The 22088-nt window shown below is 46.6% G+C and overlaps 1 protein-coding gene across 3 annotated transcripts in view; it reads right to left on the bottom strand.

The window, feature by feature from the left end:
• LOC309328126 (putative protein PTGES3L) overlaps nt 1-21901 on the bottom strand; it is a 39890-nt gene extending 17989 nt beyond the window's left edge. Inside the window, exons 1-8 of one of the 3 annotated variants that reach the window (XM_081838087.1) lie at nt 21777-21901; nt 18997-19110; nt 18363-18429; nt 16923-17021; nt 15613-15702; nt 13004-13057; nt 12775-12804; nt 10092-10454 (exon numbers count right to left, since the gene is read on the bottom strand). In XM_081838087.1, coding sequence (XP_081694213.1) covers nt 12793-12804; nt 13004-13057; nt 15613-15702; nt 16923-17021; nt 18363-18429; nt 18997-19110; nt 21777-21784 — 444 coding nt within the window. In that variant the 5' untranslated portion in view covers nt 21785-21901 and the 3' untranslated portion in view covers nt 10092-10454; nt 12775-12792. Of the gene's footprint in view, nt 1-3916; nt 4077-10091; nt 10455-12774; nt 12805-13003; nt 13058-15612; nt 15703-16922; nt 17022-18362; nt 18430-18996; nt 19111-21776 lie in introns of those variants that run through there. The other 2 variants (XM_081838088.1, XM_081838086.1) reach the window with 2 other exon arrangements.
• Nucleotides 21902-22088: the final 187 nt, after the last annotated feature.

Here is a 22088-nt window from a genome sequence, read left to right as displayed (position 1 = left end):
TCACAGAGGACCAACGCCAGGCTGATGTTATGTACAAAAGACTTTATTGAAGTTTAATTTCCATTTCAAAGCCAGAGCGTGCAGCCCTACATCTAAACTCTAGATCGGCGAAGTCCCGTCTGAGTCTCCGCCCCTTCCACACTAGTTTAAGATCCTAGCCCTGCTCCACCTCCTGCGCTGCTCTCTTCTCCTCTGGGTCCTCCTGCCCTCTGGGGCATTGCCCTTTCTGGACTCTTCCGACGCTGAGTCGCTTAGCTCCTCCCCCTGCCTCCGGCGTGCTTTAGGACCCGGTTCCCAATCCTCACTCTCTGCTGTCCCGCGCTCCTGTACATTTGAACTTGCTTCTCGCGCCAACCCAGTGACCTTTCTCCTAACCGTTACACTACTTCTATCACTGCTTCCCTCTTCCGTGACACTGGCCGGATCTGACCTCCCTTCCGTTGTCCGACTCTCTGAGGGAGGCGTGGTAGGCTCTGCCTCGTCTCCTCTCCCTGGTGGGGAAAGCACTGGCCCCGATGCCTGGGACTCTTCCCCCCCACTCTGCTCTGGTGGGGAAGCTGGTCCTGATTTCCAACTACTGCTCTGGGAGTCCCTGCTGCCCCCTTGCTCCTGGGGCGTTCCCCTTGGGACCCCCCTGCCCCTGGCCACTGGCGCTCCCCTCTGTGAATCTTCCGATTCGCTGGAGAGGCTCATGGAATCCCTCGGACCACTGTCCCCTCCTACGCTCCCTTCGGATTCCTCCCCCTCGCTCTCCATCTCCCATCTTCCCTGTGCCTCAGCACCTGAGCCCCCGACGCATATTATAAAACATTTTACTAAAGCAATTCAAAAGCTGTAGAAGCATACTTTCAATTCAATCCCAAAATGCCTCACAGAATATTTTCACTTATCTTCAAAATTAGACAAGAGACAGTCCCTGCAAGGCTTCTGTTGTAGATGCCAGAGTCACAACTACAAGGCTGTGTTCTTAGCAGAAGTGGGGGTTTTTTGCAATTCATAATCCCCCTTTGCTGGAGCTTCCTTCCTCTCCTTTTGATTTAAGATATGCTGTAACCTGTTTTTTTGTATGATGACTTTATTGCACTCTGCAAGCAGCTTTGAGCATCCATTGTACTGTATCAGATTCTGTGAAGCCACATTGAATGACAGCCAATTGCTTGGTCCACTGATGTGCTATGCACTAGGCAAAACACAGAAATGCAGCCATTCCAGCCCCAGTGGCATGCACCCAGGCTTAAAACTGCAAAATCATCGGGTTGGAAGGAACAACCACCACAAAAGAAGAGGAGTTTGGATTTGATATCCCACCTTTCACTCCCTTTAAGGAGTCTCAAAGCGGCTAACAATCTCCTTTTCCCTTCCTCCCCCACAACAAAGACTCTGTGAGGTGAGTGGGGCTGAGAGAGTTCAGAGAAGTGTGACTAGCCCAAGGTCACCCAGCAGCTGCATGTGGAGGAGCGGAGATGCGAACCCGGTTCCCCAGATTACGAGACTACCGCTCTTAACCACTACACCACACTGGCTCTCTAAAATCATCGGGTTGGAAGGAACAACCACCACAAAAGGTCATCAACTCATGGCTGATGCAGAAAAACCCGGTGCTACATCATCTCTTACTGGCAGACATTCAGCCTCATAAGTATTTGTCCATGGAAGAACTCAGTGTGGCATAATCAGGGCCGGATTTAGGTTTGATGAGGCCCTAAGCTACTGAAGGTAATGAGGCCCTTTATATGTCCAGCTGTCCTTTGTCAACAAGAAATTGTCACAGTTTTTTGTGTTGAACATATGCTAAATGGTAATTTATGGACCTAATAGATATCTAAAGCCATTTGCACATAACAAAATATGTACTTTATCAGAGTAATTGTTGAACTCAAATACAATTAAGAAGAAGTATATTAATAGTGAAATACAATTAAGAAGAAGTATGTTGATAGTGAAATACAATTAAGAAGAAGTATATTAATAGTGAAATAATTATTAAGCTCTAACTTAAAATTATTTTTTATTCATTACAAACTTAATAATGCAAACACATTTGCATTTGGCAATAACAAAAGTTCCTTTAGAAACACAGTTTACAAAGACTCATAATCTAGTCTCTAGAAACTTGCTATAATATGAAATAATAATATGTGTACATATATGATGCAAACTACTAATAATTATAAATAGCAGAATATAGGTACCCTATATATAGAAATGAGCAAACTAGTGATATTTTAGGGAGCAGAAGGGGCCCATTACTTACATCATAGGAGCCTACACAACACAAAACACGGTTGCTGTATGTATGTTTTTTATCTTATATTTTGGAAATGTACATCCAGTTTCTTTCTTTAATTTTTTTTTGGTGGGGGCCAAGAGAGTGGGGCCCTAAACTACAGCTGTGGGGGATTAAATGAGTAAGGAGAGAACCATGTGCACCACCATCAGCTCCTTGGAGAAAAAGTGGGGTTATATAAAGATAGTAAATGATAAATAATAAACAACCTCCACCAATGCATGCCTGTTGTTTGTGTATCAGAGACTAAAGCCAGTGAGGTGAAGAATGGCTATAATTCTGGACCAGCAAAGTGTTCAAATTTTCATTCAGCCATGAACTTCACTTAGTGATCTTGGGACAGTAACTGCCTCTCAGCCCAACCTAAGGTTACCAGATTTTTTTCAATGAATCTGGGGACACTTTTCAACTTCAATGGATTTTGTATCGGGCCTGATTTGTAAATCCGGGGACTGTCCCCGGGAAATGTGGACATCTGGTAACCTTAGCCTAACCTACCCCACAGGGTTGCTGCTGAAGAGAAAACAGAGGAAGGTTATGTATGCCACCTTGGAGCTCCTTGCAGGAAAGGTGGGATATAAATATAATAATAAAAAATAACAATGCTAGGACCTGTAAATAGGGCTACAGAAGAGGAGCAAGAGAGAATCAATTTGATTTGGGCTGGAGGAAAGCACCTTATATGAAGCAAATTTTCTCTTATTATTATTATTAGCAGTAGTAGTAGTATTATGGGACGCGGGTGGTGCTGTGGGTTAAACCACAGAGCCTAGGACTTGCCGATCAGAAGGTCAGCGGTTCAAATCCCCGCGACGGGGTGAGCTTCTGTTGCTCGGTCCCTGCTCCTGCCAACCTAGCAGTTTGAAAGCACATCAAAGTGCAAGTAGATAAATAGGTACCGCTCTGGCGGGAAGGTAAATGGTGTTTCCGTGCGCTGCTCTGGTTCGCCAGAAGCGGCTTAGTCCTGCTGGCCACATGACCCGGAAGCTGTACGCCGGCTCCCTCGGCCAATAAGGCGAGATGAGCGCCGCAACCCCAGAGTCGTCTGCGACTGGACCTAATGGTCAGGGGTCCCTTTACCTAGTACAGTGCTACCTCTGGTTACATACTTAATTTGTTCTGGAGGTCCGTTCTTAACCTGAAACTGTTCTTAACCTGAGGCACCACTTTAGCTAATGGGGCCTCCCGCTGCTGCTGCACCGCCGCTGTGCAATTTCTGTTCTCATCCTGAAGCAAAGCTCTTAACCCAAGGTACTATTTCTGGGTTAGCGGAGTTTGTAACCTGAAGCGTATGTAACCTGAAGTGTATGTAACCCGAGGTACCACTGTAGTATTATAGATCTCGGGGCGATTCACAACATAAACATACAATATAAAAAACACAAAATAAAAATACTGATTGATCTCCCATTAAAAGATTGTTGGTGGTTTTCTCTGCTGCCCAAGGAGTAAGGAACCATTTTTTCAACCAATCTCTGCCCGTCTTCATGGGCAACCTTACAGGAACCAACGATGCGAATTTGCTCTCATCCGCAATGATGCAAATTGGCACGAACTGTAACGGTATATATGCAGTTAACGGAAAGCAGCGCCACCCCAAATCCCAAATTCCCTCGGTTCCTTTCACACCTGCCGGACCCAGCTGTCCCGCTGGCACTTGAACGCCATGGAGCCGCCAGCAGCGTCGGACCCCAGCGACCCCGGAACACGTTGGTCGGCACCTTTGGGCTTCAGGCGCAGCGAAACAGCAGTGCGACGGATCACTTCCGCCCGGCCTAAGGCGAGCGGCGAAGGACATAACTAGCCCCGAGTTTCCCTTGCGCTTAGCTGACGTAGAGAAAGGGGCGGGGCCTCAGTCTCCTCAGTCTGCGGTTGCGCTCTTCCGTGAGGGAAAGCGGAGCTCGGGGCGGGGCCTTTGCTGGTGCAGCAGAAAAAGAAGCCCCGCCCCCTTGTTGAGTCGTTTAGTCGTGTCCGACTCTTCGTGACCCCCTGGACCAGAGCACGCCAGGCACTCCTGTCTTCCACTGCCTCCTGCAGTTTGGTCAAACTCATGCTGGTAGCTTCGAGAACACTGTCCAACCATCTCGTCCTCTGTCGTCCCCTTCTCCTTGTGCCCTCCATCGTTCCCAACATCAGGGTCTTTTCCAGGGAGTCTTCTCTTCTCATGAGGTGGCCCAAGTATTGGAGCCTCAGCTTCAGGATCTGTCCTTCCAGTGAGCACTCAGGGCTGATTTCCCTAAGAATGGAGAGGTTTGATCTTCTTGCAATCCATGGGGCTCTCGAGAGTCTCCTCCAGCACCATAATTCAAAAGCATCATAATTCAAAAGCATCAATTCTTTGGCAGTCAGCCTTCTTTATGGTCCAGCTCTCACTTCCATACATCACTACTGGGAAAAGCATGCCTTTAACTATACAGACCTTTGTTGGCAAAGTGCTGTCTCTGCTTTTTAAGATGCTTGCTTTTCTCCCAAGGAGCAGGTGTCTTTTAATTTTGTGACTGCTGTCACCATCTGCAGTGATCATGGAGCCCAAGAAAGTAAAATCTCTCACTGCCTCCATTTCTTCCCCTTCTGTTTGCCAGGAGGTGATGGGCCCAGTGGCCGTGATCTTCGTGTTTTTTCCTTTGTCCCCCGTGCGGAAAAACAAAAACAAACAAAAACGAAGCCCCCCCTACATTGGTTCTAATGGGCTTATATTTCTGTGTCAAACAAATCCCGAACCGCCTTACTGGACAATAAAATAAACAATAGACATAACAAGAGCACAACCAAGTTACAAGCAAAAGCCATTCTTCGTTTATTTCTCAAAATTTAGACACCACTTGCTCATAGCTGTCAACTTTTCCCTTTTTTAAAGGGAAATTCCCTTATTCCGAATAGGATTCCTCGCAAGAAAAGGGAAAAGTTGACAGCTACGCATTTGCTTCCTAAAAAAAGAAAAGAACCCTCAAAGCGGTTTACAAAAATATAAAACCAAGAAAAATGCACAAAGCCTACTCTACAAAACATGCAAAAGTTTAAAACCCCCCAAAAGTGGGATAAAATGACCTCAGCTTTCTAAGCATTTGGGCGGGCTGCTTGTCCAAACAATAATGTTTTACGATCTATAAAAACTATTAGCAAAACAGCAACTGTCGGTTTCTTGGCAGCCGTAGAATAACAGAAAATGTGTATTTTCCAAGCCAATGTAGGAAAGTGTTTGGTAGTTGTTAAAATGTTCCATATGGAGGTACAGAGCAGGGAATGCCCTTACATGTTTGTGAAAAGGGATTTTCCTCAGCTGATGCTATTCAAGATGTTCAAACCTTTTCTCACGGAGCCGGCCCACCCATGAGGGAAGATGATGTGATTGCCTCAGGCAACAGGATCCACAGAGGCAGCAGATCCCAATGTAGGATCTTTATTCCCCTTCCCCCTTGTTCCTGATGTAGATCTTCATTTGCCCCTATTTCCCTGGCTGGGAGGAGGGGGCGCCATTTTGTTGTTGTTCGCCTCAGGTGCCAAAATATCTTGGGCCAGCCCTGCTCTCTCACCATCACCACACAATACGCACACATAAACATCCCTTGGGCAAACCTTTGATTGACTGGGGAGGGGGGGATTATTACAGTTGCCGCTGCTCCTTGCAATGGGAAGGCGTGGGGAGGGGGAGCGCGAGTGCTAATTTGCGCATGCTAATTAACAATGTGGCGGAATTAAAGAACCTTTTAATGAGGGTGAAAGAGGAGAGCGCAAAATATGGTCTGAAGCTCAACATCAAAAAAATGAAGATTATGGCCACTGGTCCCATCACCTCCTGGCAAACAGAAGGGGAAGAAATGGAGGCAGTGAGAGATTTTACTTTCTTGGGCTCCATGATCACTGCAGATGGTGACAGCAGTCATGAAATTAAAAGACGCCTACTTCTTGGGAGAAAAGCAATGACAAACCTAGACAGCATCTTAAAAAGCAGAGACATCACCTTGCCAACAAAAGTCTGTATAGTTCAAGCTATGGTTTTCCCAGTAGTGATGTATGGAAGTGAGAGCTGGACCATAAAGAAGGCTGATCGCCGAAGAATTGATGCTTTTGAATTATGGTGCTGGTGGAGACTCTTGAGAGTCCCATGGACTGCAAGAAGATCAAACCTATCCATTCTGAAGGAAATCAGCCCTGAGTGCTCACTGGAAGGACAGATCCGCTGAGGCTCCAATACTTTGGCCACCTCATGAGAAGAGAAGACTCCCTGGAAAAGACCCTGATGTTGGGAAAGATGGAGGGCACAAGGAGAAGGGGACGACAGAGAATGAGATGGCTGGACAGTGTTCTTGAAGCTACCAGCATGAGTTTGACCAAACTGCAGGAGGCAGTGGAAGACAGGAGTGCCTGGTGTGCTCTGGTCCATGGAGTCACGAAGAGTCGGACACGACTAAACGACTCAACAACAACTACAACAACAATTAACAGTGTGACTAAAATTGCTGTTCTTTTGGAAGGAAGCAGGTCTGGAAAAAAGGGAGTAATTGCTGTAGAAAGCAGTGTGATCTGAAATTGTTCAGCTGCTGCTGCTGCGAATGAGTGGAGGGATTTGGCGCAAGCAGGACTGCAAAGCGTTTTGTAATGTGAAAACTAAAAGCAGCAGTGTTGGACCGTAGGAAAAAAACCCCCATATTTGGGCAGTACTTTTATCAGGCCAACCAAATTAGCGTGCAAGCATGGAAGCCATCGGGCTGCAATGGTAAACAAAGCAAGGGAACAGAAGTGAGTTGGAAGAATGTGTGTGTGTGTGTTTGGTTGATAGTAAAGCCATTTAGGTCTACATCTGGCAGGAGTCTGAAGCTGGTTTGGAGGGGAAGTTAGCAGATGTTGAAAGAAGGCTCTGCAGGTTTCAGGTTGCACCAGGGCTTACTGGGGAGTTAGAAGCTGATTGGGAAGAAGAAACATAACGCATTTGTAACAGCTGGTTTTTGTACATTCATTGCTAGGCGTTGTATGTTCCTTTTTCTTGATAAGCCTTGACTTTAGCACTAGCCAAATATTGCCGTATTTTTCTGTCCCTCCCCCTTGCTTTTATTTTCAACCTCTAGCCTGATGAAGATAACTCAAAAGCTCTGTGCACTATTTTGTAGTATTTTGGTGAGCCTAATCAAGATACAGATTTTGGAGATTTTGTAATATGGAAGATGCCTTAACAATAATATTTCTGTTCGTGATGAAAAACATGATTTTCCTAATGTGTAGCTATTGTTTAAATTAAAGGGAAGGCAGCAAGGTAGGATAGACTTGATTTTTTCAAACCCAACCCAGGACAGCATACTGCCGATCTGTTGAGGCATAGCCCACCTGGCAAGATCTCTCTCTCTCTCTCTCTCTTTATTCTTGATCTGCGTGATCACATTTAGAAACCCCTTTTGAATCAAAAGACTCACCTTAAAATGATGATCAGCTATTCAGTTCAGTGACTAAACTGTTGCTTGGAGACTCTGCACTGTGGGTGGCTCATAGTTTCAAGGAATAAATATTACCAGCTAGCAGGAAGGATACCTAGTGCTGGTAGCTACAGTGGCTTCAGGTTTCTAAAGCTTTGGGTTAACCACACAATGGGCCTCCTATGAAATTCTGGACAGAATATAAAGTACCAGTACTTCTTTGAGCATTCTCATCGTTAAAACTATGGAACTTGTTTCTGCAGGAGACAATGATGGCCACCAACTTGAGCAACTTTAAAAGAGGGTAAGAAGTTCATCCATGGCGTCTACCAATGGTGGAAGCTATATTCTGCCTTCAAGGTCAGAGGCAGTCATGCTTCTGAACACCAGTTGCTGGAAACTGCGTGAGGGGAGACTGCTGCTGAGCTCAAGACAGGTTTCCCAAAGGCACCTGGTTGTGGTTGCTGAACTAAATGAGCCATTGGCCTGGTTCTTACATTCTCAAGATGAGGTGTTCCATTTTTGCCAGCTTCAGGGTGGTTATGACTCTTACTGAAGCAGATACCAACATAGGAAGCAAGAAGCCCATCCTGATTGTTGACATTCTATTTGGCTCATGATAGTCTTTTGAAACAGATTGCCAGTACAATCCTGCATAGAACTACAGTGGTACCTTGGGTTACAGACGCTTCAGGTTACAGACTCTGCTAACCCAGAAATAGTACCTGGGTTTAAGAACTTTGCTTCACGATGAAAACAGAAATCGTGCGGCAGCAGCGGGAGGCCCCATTAGCTAAAGTGGTACCTCAGCTTAAGAACAGTTTCAGGTTAAGAACGAACCTCTGGAACGCATTAAGTTCTTAACTTGAGGTACCACTGTACTTACAATTAAGCCCCATTATAGTTCGAATGGGACTTACCTCCAGGTCAGTGGGCATATATACACACACCTTGTTAAGTTATTAGCTGCTTCATTTCCCCAAGGCCATGTTTAGTGAACTCTTGCAAACTTTGGGAGTGTCATGCTAACTGCATACCTCATTAACTTTCAAATATTACAGTCCTTGCATTTAATGAACAGGTACTTTTGAGATAGTCAGTGTCATTCTACCTGAATAGCACCTGATCCCTCCTTTTTAGACTGTATAGTATATGTTATTATTGTTTTCCATAGTGGATCATGCTTTGCTTCTCGGTACTTATGGAACAGCATGCTTCCAGCTTTTGTATGGTGCATAAGAAGTAACCTGGTGGGGAGGGGCTAGAGCATGGGCAGACAATCTGACCTGAAACCCAATTCTTCCATAGTGAACTTGCAATCCTAACCCCATTCAAGCCCTAACTGAATTCAATTACACTTACTTCTTAATAGACATGGTTAGGCTTGTGTTGTAGGTTCCAAGCTTTTTGTATGTATGCCTACCCCATTTTGCCCACATTTACCAAATGTGGTAATGAAATAAGCCTTGGAAACTTGAAAGCATGACGGGAATTCTTTCTTTACCTCCCTCTCTTGGCCTTTCACTGCAGACTGTCAGCTTGGTAGACCTACTGCGAGTTTAGCAGTGCTTGGTTTATGCTTGTTTCTGGTGGCTGAGATTGGAAGGATCTAGACTCAAATGTTGGGAGACTTTGGTCCTCCAGGCATCCTTGGACTCCAAAACCCATCACCCCTGTCCTCTGGCCACATTTGCTGGGGTTGCTGGGAGTTGTAGTTCAGCAACATCTGGCAGGCCAAAGGTTCCCCACATTCCATCTAACATATTTTTAATCCTTATCTACAGTCAGGAATTCTGCAGCCACAGTAACCTAGATTTACAGGGAGGAATCATAGAATCATAGAGTTGGAAGAGACCACAAGGGCCATCGAGTCCAACCCCCTGCCAAGCAGGAAACACCATCAGAGCACTCCTGACATATGGTTGTCAAGCTCTGCTTAAAGACCTCCAAAGAAGGAGACTCCACCACACTCCTTGGCAGCAAATTCCACTGTCGAACAGCTCTTACTGTCAGGAAGTTCTTCCTAATGTTTAGGTGGAATCTTCTTTCTTGTAGTTTGGAACCATTGCTCCGTGTCCGCTTCTCTGGAGCAGCAAAAAACAACCTTTCTCCCTCCTCTATGTGACATCCTTTAATATATTTGAACATGGCTATCATATCACCCCTTAACCTCCTCTTCTCCAAGCTAAACATGCCCAGCGCCCTTAGCCGAAGAACAAGTCAAAAGTAGCCTTTTCTATCTGAGGGTGCCAGTGCAGCAATTGGCATCTTTTGAGCTTCTTTGCTGGTGTACCTAGTCAAGCATGTTGGATCACTGCTTCACAGCCCGGCAACACTCAAGACTAAACAAAAACCATTCTCTCCGCTGCAGCAATGGGTGACGGCCAACAAATACCTCAGAACTGTTACCAGTGTTTATTGGCAGAGATTTGAATAGCTTAGAACCTTTATATACAACATCCTTAAGGAACAATAAACTCTACAGAGGGAAGCTGAGGACATGAGAGAGGGATGGAGGGAGCTGTAGGTCAGAAAGGCTGGAGAGAAAAGCAGAAACAAGGAGGTGTGGTATTGCCCATCTATTAATGAGAGACTTGGAGGAGAGAGTCCCAGTCTACGGTTCACAGCTGTCATGCAATCTCTTGGAACAAAAGTGAAAAGAATGAAAATCCCAGGGGAATCAGAGTCCATCAAATCAACTTGCTCCAGAACTTTGTCTCTCGCCTACTTCTTGTTCAATCCCAGCACCCCTTTTGTACCTGGTGGTGGTGGGGAGAATAATCACAGAATTCACAACGTCTCACAAATGGGATGAAGGCAAAGAAGGGATCAGGAATTGTGCATCACAGCAAACAGCAGGCTCTGCAGAGCCACCTCCACTTCCAGATGTTCAGGGCTCAAGGCCAGTGTGTCAAGGGCTGGCACATTCTTGGGCACCTGCCCAGGCCCACTGCCAGCCTGCAGCTGTGTTCCTCTTCCTCCCTGACCTGTCAGCATGCTCCCTTGCCCTCCCCCAAGGCATAGCTTGAGAAAGGAGCAAGAAGCTATACTTGTCTTGTTCTCTCCTTCTGGGCTGTGGAGTGTGGACAGTGACAGGTAGGAGGGGGTCCAACTCAGGGTGGAGGGCCCATCAAAGGTCTTTAGGTCAAGGGCTCCATAAAGCTTGGGAACAGATACTATCAGAGCTGGGTGGAGATTCTTTTGACTGCAAAATGGTAAAGGTAAGGTAAAGGTAAAGGACCCCTGGACAGTTAAGTCCAGTCCAAGGCGACTATGGGGTTGCGGCGCTCATCTCGCTTTCAGGTTGAGGGAGCCAGCGTTTGTCTACAGCTTTCCAGGTCATGTGGCCAGCAGGACTAAACCACTTCTGGCGCAACGGAACACCGTGACGGAAACCAGAGTGCACGGAAAACCATTTACCTTCCCACCGCAGTGATACCTATTTATCTACTTGCACTGGCATGCTTTCGAACTGCTAGGTTGGCAAGAGCTGGGACAGAGCAACGGGAGCTCACCCCATCAAGGGGATTCCCATGGCAGAGCAAAGGATTCTTTGTTAGGATTCTGGCTTAAGATTTCGAATCTAGTACACATTTAAAGCAGTATCATACCGCTTTTAACAGTCACGCCTTCCACCAAAGAATCATGGGAAGTGTAGTTGGTTAGGGCCGCTGAGAGTTGTTAGGAGACCCCTGTTCACCTCACAGAGTGACAATTCCCAGAGTTCCCTGGGAAGAGGGTTGTAACCACTCTTGAGAATTGCAACCCTGCAAAAATCAAGGTCTCCTAGCAACTCCCAACACCCTTTAAAGATAAAAAGGTAAAGGACCCCTGACAGTTAAGTCCACTTGCAGACGACTCTGGGATTGCGGCGATCATCTCACTTTACTGGCCGAGGGAGCCGGCGTTTGTTTGCAGACAGCTTCCAGGTCATGTGGCCAGCATGACTAAGCCGCTCCTGGCGAACCAGAGCAGCACACGGAAACATTGTTTACCTTCCCGCCGGAGTGGTAACTACCGTATTTTTCTTCCCATAGGACGCTCCGTCCCATAGGACGCACCTAGTTTTTTGGGGGGGGAAATAAAGGGGAAATAAGTTTCCTTTATTTCCCCCCCAAAAGCAGGTCGGGGAAACCGAACCAGGTCGGGGAACAGCGGGATGGCGGTGCTGCGTCTCCCTGCTGTCCCCCAAGCTTGTGGGGCTGGCCAATGTCTGTCCGGCGCACGGGACGCTCTGCTTCAGGGCGCCCCGCCCGCCGGGCGGCAGGCTGCTATCCGCAGCGTGGGGAGCCCTGTGGGGAACTCCCGCAGGGCTCCCCACGCTGCGGATGTGTTCCCGAAGCGCCGGGCACTCTGCTTTCAGGGCGCCCGATGCTCCGGGAAGCAGGCTGCTATCCGCAGCCTAGACAGCCCTGTGGGACCTTCCGCAGGGCTGCCTAGGCTGCAGATGTCTTCCTGAAGCCTGGAGGGCAAGAGGGGTCGGTGCGCACGACCCCTCTCGCTCTCCAAGCTTCAGCGAAAGCCTGTATTCGCCCCATAGGACGCACCCAGATTTCCCCTTCATTTCTGGAGGGGAAAAAGTGTGTCCTATAGGGCGAAAAATACGGTATTTATCTACTTGCACTTTGACGTGCTTTCAAACTGCTAGGTTGGCAGGAGCACGGACCGAGCAACGGGAGCTCACCCCGTCACGGGGATTCAAACTGCCAACCTTCAATCGGCAAGCCCTAGGCTCAGTGGTTTAGACCACAGCGCCATCTGTGTAATTGTAGTTACAAAACTACAATTCCCAAGATTCTTTGGGGGAAGCTGTATTATACTGATTTAAATTATAGTGCAGATGGGGCCTGCCACTGAGATGCTGCCCTGACAGTTTAAGATTGGCCTGGAAGCTCAAAGAAAACTGCAGCAGTCTGACATTTTTTTGTGATAGCTATTTCAAAGTTGCCAAGGCTAGTTTGCTTGTCTGCTTCCATGCCCAACCCCTTAGGCAACACACCCCTCTCCCCTTTTTAGGTCCCGCCAGCTGCTTGTCTGCCCACCCCTTCAGACATAAGAGAGGGATGCCTTGATGATTACCTTCGAGTCTTGCGCTTTTCAGATGTCATCCTAGGAAAGATCAGGACAGACAGGGAAAGATCAGTATCTTTGGTGCCTAAAGCATATCCCCTCCCAAGCTTGTAGAGGTGGCACAGTCTGGCAAGGACGGCCAGTCTGGCGTGGACCTGACAGAGCTGAAAGGGGTTATAGAGATGAGATCTGAACCGCATGGCTCTCACTTGCCTGTCATAACCCCCCAAATACTTACATCAAGGTCATCCATGGCAGGCGGAGGGCCTTTCTTGGTGACCTTCTGCATGAGCTGGACGGAGAGAGAAAAGGAAACATGAAGATTTCAGCACTGATTTCTCCTCCGTCCCCCACAGTGATGCACCTCAGCCGGGATACAAATAAAAGTTTGTTATTTTTATTATTTATTTATTATTTATTTTTAAATTTCTATACAGTGGTACCTCGGGTTAAGTACTTAATTTGTTCTGGAGGTCCGTTCTTAACCTGAAACAGTTCTTAACCTGAGGTACCACTTTAGCTAACGGGGCCTCCTGCTGCCGCTGTGCCGCCGCCGTGCAATTTCTGTTCTCATCCTGAAATAAAGTTCTTAACCCGAGGTACTATTTCTGGGTTAGCGGAATCTGTAACCTGAAGCATATGTAACCTGAGGTACCACAGTACTGCTTTATATTTTTAATAACACTCTCAAAGCGGTTTACAGCATATTCAGTCAATAAATCAATAAAACAATAGCCGGGCAATGTTCCTCCGGCCTCAGGAGGAGCCTCTTTTGTAGGGCTGGGTGAGTGTGGGCCCAGCCCCCTAGGCCAGGTGGTAAGGGCCTTGCGGAGAGCAGCCTCCATGCCTCACAGCTGGGCAATGTTCCTCCGGCCTCATGAGGAGTCTCTTCAGTAGAGCCGTTGAGCAATGGGGAATGGCTTGGCTTCGTGCTCTGGGCTTATTCACCTCTCTGTTGGCATGTTGCATTGAAATATACCTGGAGTCGAGTGTGGATTTCATGCTCTTTATTCAGCTCATAGTAGTGAGGAATGAAAGTTCCCCCAAAATATCTGCTTTATATACATTATTTACACAATGGGTCGCATGTGATTGGCTAATTCTGGGATTCTCCTGTAGGCCAATCAACTGCGGATTCACTTCCACCTGGAGCTGGATTGGGTGGCTCCTGCGGACCAATCATACTGCTGCATTGTTCTAGGACCAATCAGACTGCTGCATTCTGGACCCTATTGTTCTAGGACCAATCAAACTGCTGCTTTTTGGATCCTATTCAACTCAGTACATAACATGTATCATAATCATAATCATCATCATCATTATGTTTTATCCATTGAAGAGGCAAAATGAAAGCTTGAAAGTACTTGCCCAATGGCTGATTACATCTTGGAAACCAAGAGTTGGTTGGTATGGTTTCTGCCTTGGCAAAGGTCCATCGAATTCGGCATCTTACAATGGACAACTAGGTGTCTGTGGAAAGCCCACAAGCATAGTTCAATGCCTTTAATAGCTCCTTGCCTCTTTCGGTAACAGATAATGTCTGCAGACCGTCAAACTGTATGTACATGATAAGCCAGGTGATAGAAAACATTTTGTGCCATGGAATTTTTTTAATGCAACTTATCCAGCATTTGTGCCCCTCCCTCAGCCTGCCTCTTAGCAATTAATGTGAGGACAAATAAGCATTGCGAAACATTTCACTCCCTGAGAAGGAACGGCTATATGTGATGCCTAATAATAATAATAATAATAATAATAATAATACTTTATTATTTATACGCCACCCATCTGGCTGGGTTTCCTCAGCCACTCTGGGTGGCTTCCAACAAAATATTAAAATACAATAGTCTGTTAAACATTAAAAGCATCCCTAAACAGGGCTGCCTTCAGATGTCTTCTAAAAGCCTACGTAATTGTAGCATGATTGTAATGGCAGGAGGTGCATTGGCTATAAAATTGCCAGCCACGTTAACTGCGCTTTGCAGTCCACATCACGGGCTGACCGGGTGAAAGGGTCTTGCTGTTCCTGCTTTCGTTGCTGGTCAAGGAATCCAAACTTGCCACTGCCCTGCTGCTTGCCCCCTGGGGAAACCCGATCTTTACCACTAAATTGGACAAACCAGGTTTTCTCTGGATTGACATTTGCCCTGCATTGCAGGGGGTTGGACTAGATGACCCTGGGGGGTCCCTTCCAACTCTACAGTTCTATGAATCTAATTTTATCACGAAAGATCAAGTTTTCCTGGGGAAAGCAGTGGGGCAAGGACAAAACTGCTCAGACCCGTGCTTTTGAGGCATGTGACAAAAGTGGAAGTGTGAGAGAGCCCTAAAATCATGGGGAACATAGCCAGCCACTATGGTCTCCTCGGAGTACAGTGGTGCCTCGCAAGACAAAAAGAATCCGTTCCGCGATTCTCTTCGTATAGCGGTTTTTTCGTCTTGCGAAGCAAGCCCATTGACAGCTTAGCAGATTAGCGCTATTAGTGGTCTAGCGGCTTTTAGCGATCAGCTGTTAAGCGGCTTATCAGCAGATCAGCTGATAAGCGGCTTAGCGGCTTAGGAAAAGGGGGGGAAAGCAGAAAAAAACCCGCAGGAACTCGCAAGATTTTTTCGTCTTGTGAAGCAACCCCAAAGAGAAATTCGTTTAGCGAAGCGCCTCCAAAACGGAAAACCCTTTCGTCTAGCGGGTTTTCCATCTTGCGAGGCGTTCGTCTTGCGGGGCACCACTGTATAGGACGGTATATAAAATCAATAAATAATAATAATAATCCTTTAAGCCGCACCACTGCTGATCTGATTTGAAGACAGATCAAGACTCTGCCTTGGTCCATAGCTGGACAGACTCACCTCCGCATAGTGCTCAACCATGGCGGCCTCCACTTCCTCGTCCCCTTCCCAATCGCGCCAGTTATCGAAGTCCACTGAGAGCCATGCTGGCTGCAAGTAAGATGAAGATTCACAGATTAACCCAGACTCCCTGCTTCTGCTTTTTCGCCTGGCTGGAGGAGAAGCTTTGGGGGAACAGCTGGTCACTGAGCCAATCTGACTTCTGGATTTTATCCCTTTTCAACAATAAGACAGAATTGGCCTCCACCAGAGTCTATTTTGTCCCCAGCTATTTCTTTTTCCAGGGACACGGGTGGCACTGTGGGTTAAACCACAGAGCCTAGGGTTTGCCAATCAGAAGGCTTTATTTTGGATGTACATTTCCAAAATAAAAGATAAAAAACAAATAAAATAAAACCTACATACAGCAACATCGTAGGAGCCTACACAACACAAAACACTGTTGCTGTATGTAGGTTTTATTTATGGGCCCCGCCTGCTAGCCTGCTCCCTAAAATATCACTGGTTTTCTCATTTCTATATATAGAGTAGGGACGCGGGTGGCGCTGTGTGTTAAACCACAGAGCCTAGGACTTGCCGATCAGGAGGTCGGCGGTTCGAATCCCTGCAACAGGGTGAGCTTCCGTTGCTCGGTCCCTGTTCCTGCCAACCTAGCAGTTCATAGGCACATCAAAGTGCAAGTAGATAAATAGGTACCACTCTGGCAGGAAGGTAAATGGTGTTTCCGTGCGCTGCTCTGGTTCACCAGAAGTGGTTTAGTCATGCTGGCCACATGACCTGGAAGCTGTACACCAGCTCCCTCGGCCAATAAAGCGAGATGAGTGGTGCAACCCCAGAGTCGGCCACGACTGGACCTAATGGTCAGGGGTCCCTTTACCTTTACCTTTATTTCTTTTTCCAATGTTTCGATAGCATAATAGGGCCAGATACTAGCCACAGCTGAGAATTCTGGTTTTTCTGACCCCTTTCCAGCAACTCAGTATCTAACAACTGCTTGGGGGTGGCTGTTATGGGAATCCCCATTAACCAAAAGCTCACTCTGTGTGTGTGTGTGTGTGTGTGTGTGTGTGTGTGTGTGTGTTTCCACAAACCCTTTTCGTTGGCAAATGCAACTCAGCCTTATTGAGTTCCCTTCTTGAGCTCAGAGAGAAGATAGCACTGCACCAAAGATTTCACTCAAAAAAAGACGCCCCAAGTGAGTTCTTTCAAGGGGTTGGACTAGATGATCCTTGTGGCCCCTTCCAACTCTACAGTTTTATGATCTATGACCTCAGCTCTGTATGGAAAAGAGAACAAGCCACGAGCCTTACCTTAAAGTCCTCTTTCGTGAGACGTGGCCAAGCCACTTTTTCCTTCCACTTGCGTGCAAAGAGGGTGATGGACCTGCCCGACCGCTTGTTCTGGGAATCCTGAAAGCGATCATGTTGGGAGAGAAATATCAGGCGGCCAAAGAGGCTAATCTGAACCAGAACCAAGCTTGGGAGAATGTTCTGTACGTTTTATGAAGCAATGAGGGCTGAGCCCAGGTGCACTGGTCTGCAGCAATGACTAGATTATGGGTTTTGGAAACACATATTCCATTTTTTCATGTAATTCCAGGTCAACCAGCAACAAAAATAAGCAGGTAATTAGAACTGATTGCCTTAATCAATTATCTTCATACCAGCCAGATCCCTCCAAGCCAGAATAACTAACACTCAGAACCTAGGGTGGGGCTACTCAATAACATGTTCAGTCCTCTGTGGTTGTGGTCATTTGCAACCTGCAAATTTTCCCAGCAGCCACCTTGCCACCACTGACTTAATCATGGACACCAATAAAGAATTATTAATAATTGGACAAACAGATCAAAAATTAATTGAAGAATGGGATTGTGTAAAGGAGTACATGAAAAAACATTGTTCTGGGACAAATATATTGATATGCAATGAATAAAGTTCACAGAGTAGAAATATTGAGGAAACGGATGGAAGTGGAACAAAAACAATGTAATATTAATAACACAACGAATAAAAGTAGTTTAAGGGAAGGAGGTCAAACATGGGTGGAGGGAAGTCTATGTTTTTATGTATTTTTTGGTGTGTTCTTTTTATTTTTTTCTTTTGTGTAATTTGTTTTTTTTCTTTTGATATTGTTTCGTTTTTGTTACTGCAATTCAATAAAGTTAAATAATTTTTTTTGAAAAATTAATAACCCTTGGGGATACAAAGTGTGGCTATTCCACAATAACTGCCCAGTGCGGAAGCATCCCAATTTGTTGCCACCGCAAATACGCTACAAATAGGCAGGCACGGAATGAATGAAGTTGATAGGTACGCAAGGTCTGTGAAATGTAAGGAACAAGCCATGTGCCAACCTGTCTGTTGCCTCCACTTGCTGGAAGCCTCTAAAATTCGGAAGATGGAGTGAGGAGAAGGTCCTGCACAGCTTTTTGGACCTTGCCCTTGATAAGAGCTAAAGCAGTGGCAGCAGAAACTGCTCCCTGAATAACTCAGTCCTTGGTCATTTTTCAAAAGCGTGCACCATTTAGTCTCTGTGCAGAAGCAGCCACTTTTAATTGATGGCAGAAGTGCCAACGGCAACCATCCGAGGGCTCTATATCTACCAGCTGGATGAGACAAAACTTTGCATTATTGTTCATTCTGCTAGTGAAGAGTTCTGTGGCAAGGAGTAAAGGTTGAGGGCAGATTTGCCCCTGGCAGTTCCAGGACACTCCTTCCAAAATGGCATACCTTTGTTTTGCTGCTCACCTTAGAATTAACCCGGGCATAAAAGGTAATCTCGTTGTACAACTCCACACCATCTGCGTTCTTGCAACTGTGGAAAGACAAAAAGATTACGGTGGGGTTCCTGAGGAGCTACGAAAAACAACTTCTGAATAACGTCCTGTGTGGTTTTATCAGCGATGAAGCTGCAACCATGATTAATCAGCACTGCAGTTGGCCCAAAAAGAAGTCAAAGGCCAGGCCTTGCTTGCGATCTTCGCAGCAATTGATTGCACAAAATTTGCTCACAGCTAGATGTTTGAAATTATGAAACACGTTTTAGCTAAAATGCTCTCCTCACCACAGCAGCTGACCAAGAGATTTCAAAATAATTGGCCCGTCTGTTGGATCTTCATATTGTTTAGGGCAGGGATGGGAACCTTGTGGCTTTCCAGATGTTGCAGGACCAAAACTCCCATCATCTCTGAACAATGGCTTTGCAGGTTGGGATGAATGGGATTAAAATCCAACAGCATCTGGAAGGCCACAGGTTTCTCGATTCCCCCACTCTTCACCAAATGGTCCAGGGTGAGTTATATAAAATTAAAATAACAACAACCAGCGGCAAAGTAACAAAACAGCAGGACAGAGCAGCCGTGCTAGAAAGCCAACCCCTTACCTGAACACAACTTTGTAATCGTCAAGATCTACTTTCACGTCTGTGCTGTCCTCCACACAGAACTCCAGGAATATCCATCGTGGGCGGTCGTACCACAGAGTTTTGGCTGGTTGCCTTAGGAAACATGCAGAAGATATTAGGATGGCGAAGATGCAAGTGCCATTGCCAGTGGAATGAAGGGGGCAGGAGTGATCTCAGCCTACAGTGAGGACCCATTAGCAGCGCTACACATTTTAAACAGGATTGACACTTTAAATGTTTGTGGCTTCTTACCCATAATTAGAACAGCATGCATCCATCTTCTCTCTCAGGTTTATGTGTGGAGGGCTTGCTTGCCTGCACTTAGGACCTTGGCATGGCAAACCATAACTCTGTGATTATTAGTGAATGTACTTTAAAGCAGTGTGATACGTGGTTTCGGAGACAGAACAACATTTTGGGTAGCCAGATGCAAAAGAAGACAGGCTCCCAAACTTCTTCTTTTTTGGTATATAATTTTTATAAAATTTTCTGTTTTACAATTAAAAATACTCATTTTAAATCCTCAAGATATCAATGACTTCCCTTCTTCTCTCTCTTTCCATGGTTCATTTTACATATCATAAATCCCTGAATATTTTACAGAAACTATACCATTCAGTATTCCGTTATTCCAGCCATCAAAACTTATTTACACTGTTGAATTTATCTTAATGCCGCCAGTGTTTTCAGCTGTACACAATTATTTCCCATATATTCAATAAATGTTTTCCAGTCTTCTTTAAACGTATATTCTTCTCATTCTCTTATTGTAGATGTTAAGTCTGCGAGTTGTACGTATTCCGTCAGCTTAAGTTGACATTCTTCTTTGGTTGGGACCTCACTCATTTTCCATTTGGGGGCTAACAAAACACGGGCCACAATAGTGGCATACATAAATAACCTTTTTTGACACCTGGGAATTTCAGTCTGGATTATCCCCAACAGAAAGGACACTAGTTTTTTTGGGGAAAGTACTTTTGAACATTTTTTTTCAATTCATTATGAATCATATCCCAATACTCTTTTACCCTTTTACAAGTCCACCACATATGAAAGAACATTCTCAGGCTCCCAAACTTTTAATAGTTGGGTAGAAGCAACACAAACCTACGCTGGGCGAATTTTCCTCCTGTGCACAATTGATTAGAGGTCCCCAGGACCCTGTTTCCTTTTCCATCTGGCTTTCCAATCAAAAGTGGCCCTGCTTGGTGTTTGGGTGTTTGTGCAGCGCTAGCCCAAGACATTTTACTGCCTGTGGAAAGGGACACAGGAGAAAGCTGACTTCTGCTGAGTCTGACCATTGGTCCATTTAGTGCAGCATCATCTAAACTGACTGGCATCAGCTCTTGAGGGTTTCAGACAGTCCCTGAAGGTGATGAACCTGGTGCTGCACTGCTGAGCTATGACCCTTCCTTTTCCCTGACCCATGTACAGAATCTGGCAGGTCTGCCAGTTGACTCTCTTCACATGGGATGAGATAGGATCATCTGCTGCAACTTGAGGCCAGCAGGCTAGTTTAGTACATCTGTACATCTCTTTCATTGGACAACCTTTCTAAGATCAGCTGTATTTCTGAGACCCCACAGTCGCCTTTGACTGGACTTAAACATCCAGGGATCCTTTACCATTAGCTATTTCTGAGAGATTTCCTGTGTTGAGCAAGGATTCCCCATATTTAAGGAGAAGTAAGGACTGTGCTAGGGACGCGGGTGGTGCTGTGGGTTAAACCACAGAGTCTAGGACTTGCCGATCAGAAGGTCGGCGGTTCGAATCCCCGCGATGGGGTGAGCTCCCGTTGCTCGGTCCCAGCTCCTGCCAACCTAGCAGTTCAAAAGCACGTCAAAGTGCAAGTAGATAAATAGGTACTGCTGCTGCGGGAAGGTAAACAGCGTTTCCGTGCGCTGCTCTGGTTTGCCAGAAGCGGCTTAGTCCTGCTGGCCACATGAGCCGGAAGCTGTACGCCAGCTCCCTTGGCCAATAAAGCGAGATGAGCACCGCAACCCCAGAGTCGGCCACGACTGGACCTAATGCTCAGGGGTCCCTTTACCTTTACCTTTTAAGGACTGTGCTAGGGACGCGGGTGGTGCTGTGGGTTGAACCACAGAGTCTAGGACTTGCCGATCAGAAGGTCGGCGGTTCGAAACCCCGTGACGGGCTGAGCTCCCGTTGCTCGGTCCCTGCTCCTGCCAACCTAGCAGTTCGAAAGCACGTCAAAGTGCAAGTAGATAAATAGGTACCGCTCCGGCGGGAAGGTAAACGGCGTTTCCGTGCGCTGCTCTGGTTCGCCAGAAGCGGCTTAGTCATGCTGGCCACATGACCCAGAAGCTGTACACCGGCTCCCTCGGCCAGTAAAGCGAGATGAGCACCGCAACCCCAGAGTCGGCCACGACTGGACCTAATGCTCAGGGGTCCCTTTACCTTTATTTACCTTTAAGGACTGTGCTTCTTTCCTGAAAAGGGGGGGGGGAATGTTGCTGTACAGTATTTCTAGACCAAGCTGGAAGCGACCATCCTTCAAATGGGGGGGGGGGCAGGGAGAGACTGCCCCTAATCCCAATTTTAGGAGAGCTATTTGTGGCTGTTCATATGCAGTCACACAACATTAAAACCGACGAGTTGTTGAGCTCTGAGCCTGACACAGAGCATGGCTTCTTTCTAAGGGGGGGGGGCGACCTCTGGCCAGGAAGGGATATTCTTGTTCTATTTCCAGGGAATCCCAGGAATCAAACGATCGTTAGCAGTTGTAGAGGGACACCCACCTTGCCATGGCTCTCTTCCTGATTGCGTCTCAATCCCCGCAGCGTCCAGCCGGGCAGCCTTATTTTGAGTCCCCCTCCGGCCAGGCGGAGCCAAACCTCGAGCCTCCCCCTGCCCAGCTGCCGCTGTCCATCACTGTTCACCTCTTCCCCCATGGGACTGGAAACCAGAACTTTCCCGGTGAGCATTCCCAGGAAAGTCTCTGCAAAAGGTAATCGGCTAAAACTCTGGAACAAACCCGATTTCGCTGGTTAGCCACTTTGAACGTTACTACCACATTTGCAAAAAATATTAGGCCTCCTGCGGGGTTTTAA

This window comes from Podarcis erhardii (assembly GCF_964252035.2).
Source record: "Podarcis erhardii genome assembly, chromosome: 13".
Lineage (NCBI taxonomy): Eukaryota > Metazoa > Chordata > Lepidosauria > Squamata > Lacertidae > Podarcis > Podarcis erhardii.
The sequence above is the reverse complement of the archived record's forward strand: the minus strand, read 5'-3'. Positions and strand labels throughout refer to the sequence as shown.